This window comes from Sesamum indicum, linkage group LG1 (assembly GCF_000512975.1).
Source record: "Sesamum indicum cultivar Zhongzhi No. 13 linkage group LG1, S_indicum_v1.0, whole genome shotgun sequence".
Lineage (NCBI taxonomy): Eukaryota > Viridiplantae > Streptophyta > Magnoliopsida > Lamiales > Pedaliaceae > Sesamum > Sesamum indicum.
Genome location: NC_026145.1, coordinates 17,870,117 through 17,884,660, shown reverse-complemented (window position 1 = coordinate 17,884,660; position 14,544 = coordinate 17,870,117). Strand labels below are relative to the sequence as shown.

Below are 14,544 nucleotides of genomic sequence, written 5' to 3'. Positions count from 1 at the left end.
CACGGAACAATGAATGTACATCTCTTGGCTAAAGGTTTTCAACTTGGCCAAGATAAAATGGAGACAACTCAGAAGCCTCGTTTACACATTCTCAATTGAAACAATCCACCATAGGCTTAAGAGAACCAGTTAGCTCATGTTCCTCCAGCATTGGCACTCGATGAAAGCTTATCCTCCAACTCCTCAAGCAAATCATGGTATTCAGCAAATGGCGCATGTGCCTTAACAATGTGTACACAGCAACAGCACAATCAGATGAGCAGAAAAATAGGCGCTCCAGCAAATATAATTTGACCAAACCTGTACCTGTATGGTTATGCTGTATGCTTTCCACAATCGCAAGTCATGTCTAAACAAATCAAAAAGGACCTGAAGAGACACACAGTAAGTGAACTACATAATTGATCAACCAGCAGGTAAAGTCTAAAGATTGTAATCAAGACCAAGTTTTCTACAAAATGTATGCGAAAGGATGAAGGTGCTATTAAAGAATAATCACACAATTATGTCAAGAAAGCATCCAGATGACAGAGGGAACACCAGGAGCTAATTTTATATGATGCATTGTATGATATCTGCATGATTTGCAAGATGTATAAGTTACATTTATTGGTATTCTCATTTATGCTATCAAGTACATAAAGTCATTACTGCATACATCGAAGTCAGACACTCAAGATAAAAGCAACAAAAATCATCTTAATGAGGGAGAAATCTCCAAGTAAGAACAATCCTTGACTACATTTACCAAAAATGCCACTATACCTCAGAACGCCTCAATAATGTGGCCAAGACCACTATCCACTCTTTAAACTTGACCGAGCACATGTGGGCCAAGAGAAATTCTGCATCCAGCCGACTTTGCAATGTTCCCATATGGAGCTACATATAAAAAGCAACACTGTTGGTGAATAATTCCAAACTACTTTACATAATGCAAAATCTCAAACTCTATCTCTTGAATTGTAGTTATTTGTCCTGATGTGAACATGTTTCTACACTTTGACATCCACAATATTCCAATCTATATGAAGCTGCTGGCTAAATCGACTTCAGTTCAGTTCAACTGCATCATGATGAATCAATCTAGGCAGCAAATAAATTGAAAACATCCAGAAGAACAATGAGAGAAAATATCACATTTCAAATTTTTAGAGAATTGAGGCAACATGCAAATATAGATTCATTTTCATCCACTAGACTAAAAAGAATGATGGGAACATTTTGCAGATAGCTGGATAATGCCAGGTACTTCGGCCCACGAAAGACCTTAAAAGTCCAACAGTAACAAAGCATTTGAAAATCTGAATCAAGAAGTGAAACTACATCCAGATTACCTTTTGCCCAATGAGTTCAAGCCCTGAAGCAAAATTCTCCAAGCGAGCACTTCCATATCTTTCCCGTTGGAGATACTCCTGCAGTCAATTTGATTATGCTTCTAATCTCAGAAGATGGATAAGAAAGCATGCATCTGAATAACTAAAAAGAAGCGAATTATACCACTAGATCAAATTGTGTGCCTTTGACAAACGCAACAAGCTTTGAAAGCTCTTTTCCAGACATCAAATAGCTGGCATGGCTTTCTAAAATATTTTTAACAGAAGAAACATGTGGACTCTGTTCTTTGAATGAGGAGCTGCTTTAAATTCACAGAAAAGGAAAATGTCTACAAGCGTCAATGGAGCTGATAAGGACAGAGAAGTGGATTAATTTTGAAAGCACTCAATTAAAGTTTAGATTATTTATCCAAATACATGCATATATATAAGTCTAGGTTTACCTTTTTGCATCCTGTGGTTGCTTTCTAAAACTGGAAGGGAAAAGAAAATATCCCAAGAATCTTGGAGAATCTCTGTCGGAATCAGCATTTGTGGGTTCATATTCTCTGCCCGATCTTAGCAGAAACCTCACCTAGTAAACACAAGAATTCAACATAAAATTGTTAAATTGCAAGGAACTAAGAAGAACAGCCATCTTCAAGAAGACATAAGATAAGATGGGACTCATACCAGCTCTCCAGCCAGTTCGTATAGAGACTCATCAAGCGTAGCCTAAATAATTGCAAATCCTTGTCAGAATGTATAGCATTGATTGAAAAGGTGCTAGAGAAAATAAGAGAACCCATAATTGCATCATAAGGAATGATATCAAGATTCAGCCATGTCAACCAAACATTATAGGCAGCACAAGCAAACACAACAAATGGATTATGTAAATGTTTACTTCGGGTTTCTACAGTAAGACTAAAGTTCCTTCAAAAATCTTAGGGCCATCTATTTTCCTAGAAATCTTTATTAAACCGCCAATATACAGCACCAGCACACTAATGCAATTTTGAAGGGGATACCAATAATGGGAAAAAAGAGTTACCCTTCCATTCTGCCAAGATTTAACAAATACAAATATGAATCTGAATTTCTTTATTTGGGAAGGAAAAGTTGGACATAGTCACCTGCAGTAAACGCAAAGCACAATATTGACTCACAGCAGGACCTTCAAGCTTCGCAATGACCTGTTCACAACAATATCAACCACACTAGCAATCAGCACAAAAGGATCATTTGCATACAACACAAGTTGTCTAGATATTTCCCCATTGACTCATAATACGAACACACAATATGATCAACAATAGTTCTGACACAATCTCATAACAGAAAATCAACAGTCAAACTCTGTGCTAAATAAAAAAGCATGTAAACATTGACCAACAAATATCTGCAACTGAAAAAATATAGATATATCACCACACAAGGATGGTTGAATAACAATGAACAAAAAACATGCTACATCAAGGCTGTTGTATGCTAAGAAGAAAGTAATTCGTTCTGCAAAACATACAACATTTTTTGGATGACTGATGACAGCTAACCATCATGTATGAATGGTAAGCAGGTAGGATGGTTGTATTTCTAATTATATTTGAGGTTACAGGTCAACTTAATTAACTATCAGCAGGGTAAATTACAAGGAGCTCCCTTAAGGTTTGCCTTAATTACAAATACCTCTGCAGGGTAAATTACAAGGGGCTCCCTTAAGGTTTGCCTTAATTACAAATACCTCTCGTTGTTTGGAAAATTACAAATATCCCTCGTTGTTTGAAAAATTACAAATACCCCTCTACAATGCTGTCACAAGGGGATATTTGTAAGGGTATTTGTAAGTTTTAGGGGGTATTTGTAGTTCTTCAAACAATGAGGAGGTATTTGTAATTATGGCAAATCTTAGGAGAGCCCGATGTACTTTACTGATGGTAGTAAGAAATATCGGAACTTCTCTTTTTAAAGCCAACAAGAAAAAATAAAAATACGACCAAGGTAATCAGAAATTTAGAATGAAACAAACTAATATACATAAAATCTGCCCAAAAGAGTGAAAATAGCACTTACAAGTATATAGCAGGCTGCAGTGCGGTACCATCTTCGCTGAAAGCATTCTTCAAACAACCTATAAGTAAAAGATTGGTTTCTAAATGACAAGTAATGACTTCAAAACCTTTCTGGAAGACAAAATTCATTTTGAAGTTACATTGATGACAAAATAAAGGAGAACTATAAATGGTGATCAAGGAAGAACCTAACAACTACTCACCTTAGAACTACACCCACTCACTTTCTCTGGTAAACATGTCAATTGAAGTTTATAGTTATTTTAAATAAAGGATGATACAATTAAAATTCCCTATTTGTACAGAAAAAGTAAGAAAATCAAGTCTCATACTCGGTTGATCTTCCAGCAGCAGAAAATAAATCTGCCCAATGTCGACCGTCAGTTTTCCGTGCTACACTAACAACAACATCGTAATATTCAGGAAAGTTTCTGATCAGATCACATGTCTTCTCCAAAAGAGAGGGAGCATGATTGGCTACGCCTGCCTGGATTTTGCTTGAATTTTGTCTGTAGAAAATAAGTGCTTATGTTCAGCATAATGATAAAATACTAATAGCATTTTATAGGAATTGCAGAATTCAGTCCTACAGAAAAGCTATTAGATCAAATTCAGCTTAAGAACATTATTTTATTTTGTTAAGCAACAAAAGCAATTTACCAGCAGGTTGATAGTAAGACATCCATAAGAACCTATATTTCTAGCATATCTTGATTAACTCATTTCACATTCATAGTTCAACAGTCAAACTGCATAACTGCAACAAAAAGATAAGTAAAGACCAACTGTCTTGGCTCCCAATACCCAAAAGGTTATTATTCAAATCAATCAGAACCTCCATCGATAAGTAATGACTTTGTTCAACTTCAGTGGTTGAAAGGACAGCTGATAGTGCATAAGTAGTGTGTGACATATTGGTCCTTCAGAAAATGCTAAGAAGTCAAATGCAAATAAAATTCATACATACATATGATCATTAGGAGGTCCGTTGACCCAAGGTCCCAAGACAATCAAATGATTAGTATATGGCGCACAACATGCAGATTCTCGCTACATTAATGGATCTGTTTATCCCGAGACTTGAGTTCAAGCTACATAAGAATATCAAATAGGTACTACAAGACCAAAGGATAGAAATAAATGTTATCTCCAAGAAATAGTTCAACCCAGTGTCAAATCAGTTTTGCCAATCAGCTGTGGCAAAAGGAACTAAACTGGGTTCAGAATGGAGTGCAACAAACTAGATGAATGAACAAAATATTCCTAAATAGATGTACCTGGAAATTTCAGCATCAAAAACTGTAAAAAGAAGCCACTCCAGACAATGAGAAAAATGTGGCTTCTCTGCCGATAATTGTGCTAGGCGTAGAGCTTCTTCCCTCTTGTCCCTCTGCATAACTCATAGTTAGAACTTTAGGATGTCGAGTACACGAAAAGAAGGATCCACTTTTGCTTTTTTCATGTAAAAAGGAGTCGCCTAGTTTAGAAGGCGAATGATTATTTAACCAACAGCAGAAAACCCAAGTCGAACAGTCATGAGCAATAGAGTTCCAGTTTCTATATAAATCCCCCTCATCGCCCCTCCACCATATACCCTCGTACAAATGCTTAGTAAACTTTCATTCATCCAAACAGGCCCACAGCCCAAGTTATTTATTAAAAAAGAAAAGGGGCAAAAAACCAATAGGAATTACACAATCATCAAATAAAGAGAGATCTTCCACCCCTACTTCTGTATGAACAAAAATCTTTGCAAATTTGTGCAGCTAGAGATTGCTGAGAGTTCTTTTCTGGTGTTTGTCATTTAATTCCTTTCCTTGATTCAAAGTTCATATTCCAATTTTTCTTGTGATTCTTTGGCTCCACAAAAGGCAATGGTCATCAATAAATGACTATATGGATGAGGGATTCTCACTTGCCAGAATTCAGCCATGTGATAATAACCAAGTCAAACTCCTCATTGCACGTTTGGTCTCTTGTTGATCTAGAGCCAGTCAGTTAAGAGCCAAGAGTATTGGCTCTATCCAACAAGAAACACAAGAGAGCAGTGTCCTAACTTGTGAAAGACAAAAATCATTCAGCATCCAGATGAGGGACATCAATGTAAGAACTTCTCATTTAAAACCATTTATGCCTGTTGGGAGATTTAAGGGAATGGCCTGTCCTTCAATCAACATATTTTAACACAATATAGTTGCTGCATGCTAGTGTTATATTGTCTCATGCTAAGACAGTGTTAACTAAACGAGTATAGCAAAATATCCATTTGATTTGACATCATCATCAGTGATGTCATTTGGAGAGGGTAAAGTGCGAAATTGGAGAAATGTGATATGGAGGAAGTGTCTCCAATTTTCAGTTACACAGGAAGTGCTATCTCGGAGAATAAGAAGTCCAACTTATTGACAGCAAAAATTCGTGTAGTTATGCACCTGAAGAAGATGCCGAAGTAGACAATGTAATATGGTTTGTGCTTGAGGAGATGGCTCAAAACATGGGAACTCCGTAGATGCTGAAAATGACATTCTCTGCGAAACACCAACTACTACACCAGCATTCGGAAGTAGACCAAGGGGGTATACCTCACGATCAAATTCCAGCTCTGGATCCAACTAAGTATCACGTCAAACCACATAAATCAGATGAAAAAATGTTAGCATCTTATAACAGCATAAACATGTATAAGTTCAGGTCTTTGACAACATACAAAAATGCAATTCAAGATAAATGAATGCTTACAACAGACAAGATCATGCATGAGTAAGTGGTTTGGACCGTTAATAGATTCTTAACACCTTTAACATAGAACCTCTGAGAACAGTTTCAACTTCACATGTTCTGTTCCGGACTATATGACTGAACTACCACCTTGGTACTTGAACATGAATGGTTCACTATACGGTCAAACATAGAAAACCGAGATACATACAAAACCTATTTGCTGGAAATAAAAGACATGAGCCATAAATTAGATAAAAGTACCTGCAAGAAGTCTTCCTGCTTAAAAGGATCAGCACCTGGAGATGGATACCAAACCTGTACATAAGCTTCAACCAGCATTAATATCAGGCATGTCAAGAAGAATGGAAAATACTTTAAGCGAGATAATGGCTATGGAAGCGATTACCTGCATCCCTCGGTGGCCATAGTCTAACCAGGAAACTTCCTCAATTAAGTTATTTTTCTCCTCTGATTGACCACAAGTAACCCAGAATAACTCTACAGAGTCAGTGAGCTCTCTTTCTCTTCCATCATCCAAATCAAGCAGTGAAAGGTCCCCATTCATCCGCAGCATTAAACATCTAAAGAACCATGCAGCTAATTACCAACCAAACCCATAGACTTTAACTGTACCAGCTAACAAACTGGAAACATAAGCACATACCTGGATGGTTCTCGGGCTAATAAATCAGAAGAGGATGAGATATCACTTTTTAACGTATAATCCCGTGGAAGCTGATCAGGGATAAACCGCATTGCAGCTGGATGGCTCTTTGCAGTCATAATTGAAAGCTCTCGTACTGTAGAAAGCTGTTTGTCATTTTATCACTTAAAAATGCATGAAGAATATAATGCATTACCATAGTCTCATTTTGAAACAAATTCTAATTTATTTCAGACTGATAGAACTATAAAAACATTATTTTAGCAACTATTCAAGCAAATTCCTTTAAGCATTTCATTACCTGTAAAGCTGGAGTACTAGAAGGTGACAGTTCACCAGTTAATTTCACGTGGTATATGTGAACATCAAACGGGTGATATGTGACAAGTAAATAGTCCTGATAAACATCCATGACCACTGGCTTTGAGAGCAATGGCTTCCGACATAATAGCGAACTTTGATCAAGGTGATATCTCGGGTAGAAAAGCAACTCATATCTGCAATCACCAGTCATCGTGAAAAAGAAGCAGGTACCAGAATAGTAAATATGTGTAGTGAAAAGTAGATACAGCAGTAGCCTATAGAAGTTGTGAAATGTACATACTCAAAGTATAGCTGTTTCAGAAAAACATTGACATCTAGCTAAATTTGAAAGAGAAACATCTCTGTTCATTTTGGTCTGTTTGCAACATTCATCAATCATCATATCGATCAAACATAGGATTAAAACTATAATAGATTCATCTTATTTGACAGAAACCTTCCTTGTGAAAAGTAAGTGCAGTTGAACATTTATGTTGGGGATAATTACAAAGCCCTCCCCTAAGGTTTGGTGCAATTACACATAGACCCCTGTTGTGTGGAAAATTATATTACTACCCTGAGGTTTGCTTCTATCTATCAAATAGGTGTTTCTATTAGTCAAAATCCATATAATGGTAGTTTGGTCACAAGATTAGATTGTCAGCACTAAGTCAGTGGTGCAAAAATGAATTTTCATTCAATTCTTTTTGTTAATATCAAATACAGTCAATTTTGGCTAACAGAGGGACCTATTTAAGCAAAACTTCAGGGATACTAAATGAAATTTTCCAAATCAAAGCGGGAGTACCTGCAAGTACGCCAAACCTCATGGGAGGTCGGTGTAATTATCCCTCTATCTTATTTATGGAAACTAGTCGCGGTAAATGAATAGGTTTGTTATGTGTAAACTTCAAAGGTTACTTGGGCAAATCATTCACAAGGGTTTCCGAAGTTCAGCATAAACAAATGAGCAGCTTCTTTCTATGGAAATATATACTAGATCACTAATACGCCACCATAACCGTCAGAACCTGTCAAAAAGGTCAGAAGCAATCTAGACAAAACTATTTTAGTATGGTTTTCTACACATCAGCTTTTATTTCCAATTAGTCCCAGCTAGTATCTTTGTTATGATCTGAAGATATCATTTAAACACTACGATTTCCATTTGAACTTACGGATGTTTTTTCTTGTTCTTGAACTGAACTCACTTTCTCATCTGCCGGTCCTGACATACTTGTAATTATGAGGGGCCAACCAAGCTGATCTAATGCAGCAACTTATTTAACTACTAATAGATTTGTGATATGGACAAATAACCAAACAAAAATGTGCAAGTAATTACTACACTAAGAAGTTCTATACAACTTCCAATTTGGACCTTTGGAACAATTTTCATTACGTTAGTGAAGAACTCACTTTTTCTTCGGTGCCTCCTTAGAATACAGGGTTAATGTCATGGGCAACCTAAATGAAGTAAGGCCTGCAACTTCTCCAATTACAAATCTGATATCAAATATGGATTTCTAGGCCAGCAGGAGTATGCGATAGAATTGCAACATTATGAAGCTTCGAGGCATAAATTAGTGTTTTGGTATGCATCACAAAATAGGTACACATGGAAACTAACGAACAGAAGAATTACGCCGGGACCCAAGAACCAGGTTAATTCCATGAGGGCGCATACTCAAACTAACGAACAAGAGAACTATGCCAGTGGCCAAGAAACAGGTTTAATTCCATTTCTAAATCCCAGTGTAACACTTGGTAGAAAAAGCAATGGTCCTCCACAGGTAATAAAATTTTAACTGTCTGTCAAAGCTGTGTTTATTCTATGAGTGAACTTACGTGTCGGAAGAGTCCACATAGTTGCAGACCACGACAATTTTCCCCAGCCATAACAATCCCCTGCATTGAATTTGTTGTTCCTGACTAACATCTCCAAAAACTCTCCAGCGCTTTAGCCGTATGTCATACAAGATTAAACCATTAACCCCTGCAACTGCCAAATACATTCCGTCCCTACTAGCAGCAACATGTAGAACAGGCCAGTTTTGCAGAATATAAGATACCTGGTACATTCCAGAGGCTATCAGAAGCAACATCTTAAAGAAAAGGGGAGACCAAAAAAAGGGCAGCCAAGTGTGTTTGATACATAACTGGAAGATTGAGGTGCAAGATCTTGAGTTCATCAGTATCTTCTGACTGTACAATAAGCAAGCGATCTTCACCATAGATAACTTGGCGGACATAGGTTGTACCAGAAACACCCCTATTGAGGCAGCATTTGCCAAAAGAGAAGGCAACAATTCTGTCCGAAGATCCTTCTTCAATAGCATAAAGCCTATATCCATGTTCATCCCAGTGCATCATTGAGGTGCCACCCATCATGGGCTCATACTTGAAATCCTGGTTTGACTTAACCACAGGAGAAGAAACAGAACCCAGACCTATCTGGCGTATCGTAGACATCAAGCGACAGCCAGAGACAGACCAAACTGTAAGCCCTCTTAACTTCCATCCAACTGCAAAAGCAGAGTCATCAGGTGTCCAAGCAATACAATTAACAGGACCAGTATCTTCCACAGAATATCTGCAATAAGTCCATACAGAAGGCATTAACTTCAGGATGTATATAAAAAGGGTCAAAGATCTAAAGCAATCACAGAATACACCAGAAATATTGAAAAAGAATGTTGAAGATTTGTAGCTAAATATGCCTGCATCATATTATCTCCTAGCAGTTAATCAGAAAAGGTAGCCAGTACATATCCCAAATTTTCATACTACTTGTATATTTGCCTCTTTAAGATCTTGAAATAAAAGAAATCAATCAGAATGTTTCCAACAAACTTCAAATGTTACTGAGAGTCGCTTATACAATTAATGGCTCACAGTTAGTTCCACAACAAATCCGCCCATGTTTATATAATTTTTCCCAATGTTCATCTTGTTGGACAATCTCGTATGTGAATCATTACTTCGGACACAATAAAGTCTTCCAGATTGAGCAGATCCCAATTTGATCATCTATCTATTATTTACCATATTGGTCTGTGTCTTTTAACTCACTGTCAAGTCATTCTGTCCTTGGATCATTCAGTTTTTTCCACCCGAGATTCTACATTGAACCAATTAGAAGGGGCACATAATTATCCTTTCAAAAAGAAAGCAAAAATGCACAATGTCATAGGCACAAAAGAAAGAGGCCCTACAGCCATTGAATTGCTTACACAACATAAAGGAGCAACAACCAACTTAAGACATGGAGAAGGTTAAGAATTTAGTCCCTACCTATGATGCCATGGACACTGACACGCCAACACAGTCACGATACATGCAAAATTTCATAAATTTAGGATACAACACGATTATATATAATATATATTTTATTTTTATATATATTCTCATAAAATTAAAATATGCAATATGACAGATATCAAAATATATAACACCATTAAGGAAACACCAAAATTTAACATTAAGATAAAACATAAAATAAGCATGTATTATATCCAAGTGCTTAATAAACACATGATGAGTTCATTTTAAAAAGTAAATAACTATCGGTCTTCAATTAAAGTACACAATGAAAAATTTCTAATCATCCAAATTAATTGAATCATCATGACCATCTCGAGATTCTCGAGTAACTTCATCCACAAATATAACATACTCCAATTTTGGTAGAGATTTAAATTGATGGAGAAGAGATTGAACAAAAGGCGAGAGAGAGAGAGACGCGGAAGAGAGATTCAAGAACAAACAAATGAGACGAAGAAAGAAAATATTTCAATTTCATATGAGAAGTGAAGTTTTCTTTTTTGTGTTCTATCCTAACCACAACTTTTTGAATTTTAAAACAAAAAAAAAAAGAAAACTAAACATGTCCTAAAACATGCTGGGCATGTTGTTGGCGTGTCGGATACTGTGTCCCTTTATCCTTTTTTATTATATATTTGCTGACATGCAAATGCCGTGTCCAACCCGCTTTGGACACTGCATGGGATGATTTTTTCAGATGTCCGTGCATTACATGTCCCTACAAACCCAGAAAGAAGTGTAATGGTTAAGCATTTCCACTTCACCAGCTTCTCTCAGTTGGAAACACTTACCCCCAATCATGCAAAGCAACAGATCTAATAAGTGATGCAGAATCTGCAAGGTCATATAACTCAACAGTTCCTTTTCTGGTTCCAACAGCAAGAATCTGCTGCTCTGAAGCAACCGAAGCACAAACGACATCCCCAGAAGCCACCCTCCTTTCAACTGTAATAGAATCGGCATGCCTTAGACCTTTCTTGCTGACAGAACATTGAATGAGTTCCCCATCAGAAAACAGCACAAATAGTAACCGCAACATAATGGAAAACTCAAGATGGACAACCCCAGAACTCCGAGATGCAACATGGTTCACATGGTTGGTCCGATCAACACCTTGAGTTCCGCTAAAAGTCAGACCATTGCCCAAGTGGGGGGACAATTTATTTGCACCAATTTTATCATTTGGCCACACATCAAGGAAAAACGCACCGGAAAACTGTATAACGATAAACAAAATCATTTACTTCTCCAATGGCTCAATTAAAGGTAAGAATAAATAGTGAAACTTTCTTCAATTAGGGACAAACAAGAATGTTTTAAACATTATACTTCAAACATTCTAACGTAACATAAAATACCTAGAGAAGTTAGTTAACATATCCTAAAAGACCTACTTATGCCAAGAGTGCATACCTCACCCTTCCACGATATGTTGTAAAGTGATCCATCAGACAGTCCAATCAGAAAGTGTTTGTTATCACAAATAAAATTGCTCCTGTCACCAAGACATGAAAACCCAATATTATACAAGACCCAAAATCAAGAGAACTACCACGGCTGGGTGGTTGTCTTCTCCACACATGGGGAAATAGAAAATCAAATTCAGGAAAGAGAAAAAAAGGGGGTAAGTTGAACAGTGAAAAATCAATGTTTCAAAAGATGATCAACCTAATCAACACAACATTGTTCTCTCCATCTCAAAGTCTATCAAACTCAGAGTCTCAGATCAGATGACAAACAGAAAAAAGGGGACCAGGGGTTATGAATGTCAAGAATCAAGATGTTTTGCAGGAAAAGAAGTAACTTTATAACTTAATAAAAAAGAAGCTTAAGGAAGTTGAACTAGTTTTCTCTTAACCATTGGTCTGAGAAAAGCAATCAGATAAGAGAATGCCTTTGAAAGTAGAAGACAACTTTATGTTCATACTTCAATAATTTGCAGAATCTGACTTAGGTATATGCTTATAGATGCGATGTAATAGAAAAAATCAAAATGTATCCACTAACAAGGTTTAAAATCCTGCACTTACTATGCTTTTCCTTCTGTACCACACGGAAAGTAATTAATTACCAAACAGGGAGAAATTCCAAGACATCTCCAATAACCTTCTGATGAAGCAGATTAGCTTTACTAAACAAAAGTTGTAATCAGCGAAAAAAACTCTACTGAGTACTGACGTCCACAAACATACATGAACTAACAATAAACCATATAAACTGTTTTCATATTCTTCTTCCTTTTCCTTGTCATATATAAAATAACAGAAAATGTTTATCGAGCCTTGCATTGCCACATTTACACAGGAAAAGGGAAGGTCATTTGGAATCAATCTATGTAAACAATCCCATCCCACTCCCACTCCCACCCCCACCCCAAAACCCAGGGAAAGAAGAAATGACTTTAAAGTAAGCAACAGCCTTCCACAAGCAAAGATTGAAGCAAAATCTCATTTTTATCTAGTTATTTTGCTGGCCCATTTTATCCGCAGGTAAGGGACGTGCACCTGTATACTAGCACTCCACTAAATAATTGCAAGATAAATGAGAATATAAAGCAGCTCCTAACATATTGTCACTGCAGCCATGGATATTTGAACATGTCAACCAGTCCATCACTATCTGAAGGATGCTATTTAGATGAGAAAGAAAGTTTTTTGTTGGACGGCAGACATAAATTTAAATGGCACAGATGCTTACACTGTCAAATTATGATTTGCAAACGGGACTTGCTCACTGAGAAGTAAAGATATGTTTGCGAGAAATAAACCAGTCGGTTGCTTCCCACCAATATGTATTTTCCTTTCTGTGATTTGCACCTTAAAAATGTGAAGATAACAGGCCGAGGTCTGCAAAAAGGGAGCAACTGTAAATTACCAAAAGCCAGCAAACAAGATATAATCATCAATTCAATGGCATTTATCCAACATATACAAGTGATTAGAAGAAAAACAGAGGCACATGTGACATATATCTTCCTCTATGAGTATCGAATACAAAAATTTGGCGCCACCTCATTTTCAGTACGGCTGCCTAAGGACAACAGCAAATGGTTGAATAAAGTATTAAGAAGAACCTTCCATTTTATCCAGTAACTCGATACTTACAAGAACGGCAATGAGCTTCGTGTCGGGACTCCAAACCGCCCGCAAATTCTCCCCCTCTTTCCGAATAGAATCCACGTCTCTCTTGTACTTCCCCAATCTCACCCTATGCTGCAAATTATTTAACACAAAACCCACACTCAATTCCACCATATTCCACATAGAAAACAGTAAATTCCAGGATTCAACGAACGAATATGAATGATGATACGCAGACACACCTGAGAAGAAGACCAAAGCTCTACGTTAGTGGGGGAGACCACGAGGAGCAACCGATTGACGACTTTGAGATATACGATCTGCTGTGTCGAGACGCAGTTGGGTGCTTCTAGGGGGATGACCTGCGGCCATCCATATGCCATATACATCTTCGAGTCTTCGTGTATGTATAGAGAGAATATCTTTAGAATGAGAGATCCATTTGAGTGTAGACTGAATAGTAGTGAAAGAAAACTAGGGTTCGTAAACTGGAATCGGATCGGAGATTTTTGTAGAGGAGCGTAAGATGCAACCAATTTTCAGGAAGAAAGAGAGAAGATCTGAGATTTTCAAAGAACCAAACGCTCAAGTCTCGGAATAATCTTTATTTACACTTGTGCCTCTTGAATTATCATATATCCGATATTTAGCCCCTCAATTTTCTTTGGATTAGTGGACCGATAGCACTATCCGTGCCTGTACTGGACCACTTTGGAACAAAATGACCCGTTAAGCCCCAACCTATATATAGCATTTCTAAATGGTGGGCCTTGGCCCAATATATGTTCAAACAATTAAACTAGAAAGGACCAAGTTTCATTTCTAGTCCTGTAATTATAGCAGTATTGCACTTTAAGTCCTTTTTTATCTATACTATATAAAAAAAGAATAATTTATTTTTACTCACAAATAGCAGTTATTTATATTGTGATATTATTTTTTTAAAATTATCAAAAATGTCTTTATTTCAACCATCCCTACTCAAATTCTTTTTTTAATTTATATACGTATGCTAATATAAAAATTTCACTCACAAATATCAGTTAATAAAACAGTGATACCAA

At 36.9% G+C, this 14,544-nt stretch overlaps 1 protein-coding gene across 1 annotated transcript in view; it reads right to left on the bottom strand.

Annotated features, from left to right (window-relative positions):
- LOC105172867 (RAB6A-GEF complex partner protein 1) overlaps positions 1 to 14,076 on the bottom strand; it is a gene marked incomplete in the record, with an annotated part of 14,539 nt that extends 463 nt beyond the window's left edge. Inside the window, 23 exon segments of the mRNA XM_011094466.2 lie at positions 1 to 221; positions 307 to 369; positions 766 to 882; positions 1,338 to 1,415; positions 1,501 to 1,636; positions 1,781 to 1,911; positions 2,010 to 2,051; positions 2,453 to 2,512; positions 3,390 to 3,447; positions 3,721 to 3,897; positions 4,666 to 4,778; positions 5,821 to 6,000; positions 6,371 to 6,424; positions 6,516 to 6,690; positions 6,774 to 6,919; positions 7,075 to 7,270; positions 8,925 to 9,148; positions 9,237 to 9,669; positions 11,192 to 11,616; positions 11,814 to 11,895; positions 13,098 to 13,246; positions 13,505 to 13,612; positions 13,723 to 14,076. Of these exon segments, the coding sequence (XP_011092768.1) occupies positions 135 to 221; positions 307 to 369; positions 766 to 882; positions 1,338 to 1,415; positions 1,501 to 1,636; positions 1,781 to 1,911; positions 2,010 to 2,051; positions 2,453 to 2,512; positions 3,390 to 3,447; positions 3,721 to 3,897; positions 4,666 to 4,778; positions 5,821 to 6,000; positions 6,371 to 6,424; positions 6,516 to 6,690; positions 6,774 to 6,919; positions 7,075 to 7,270; positions 8,925 to 9,148; positions 9,237 to 9,669; positions 11,192 to 11,616; positions 11,814 to 11,895; positions 13,098 to 13,246; positions 13,505 to 13,612; positions 13,723 to 13,869 (3,381 nt within the window).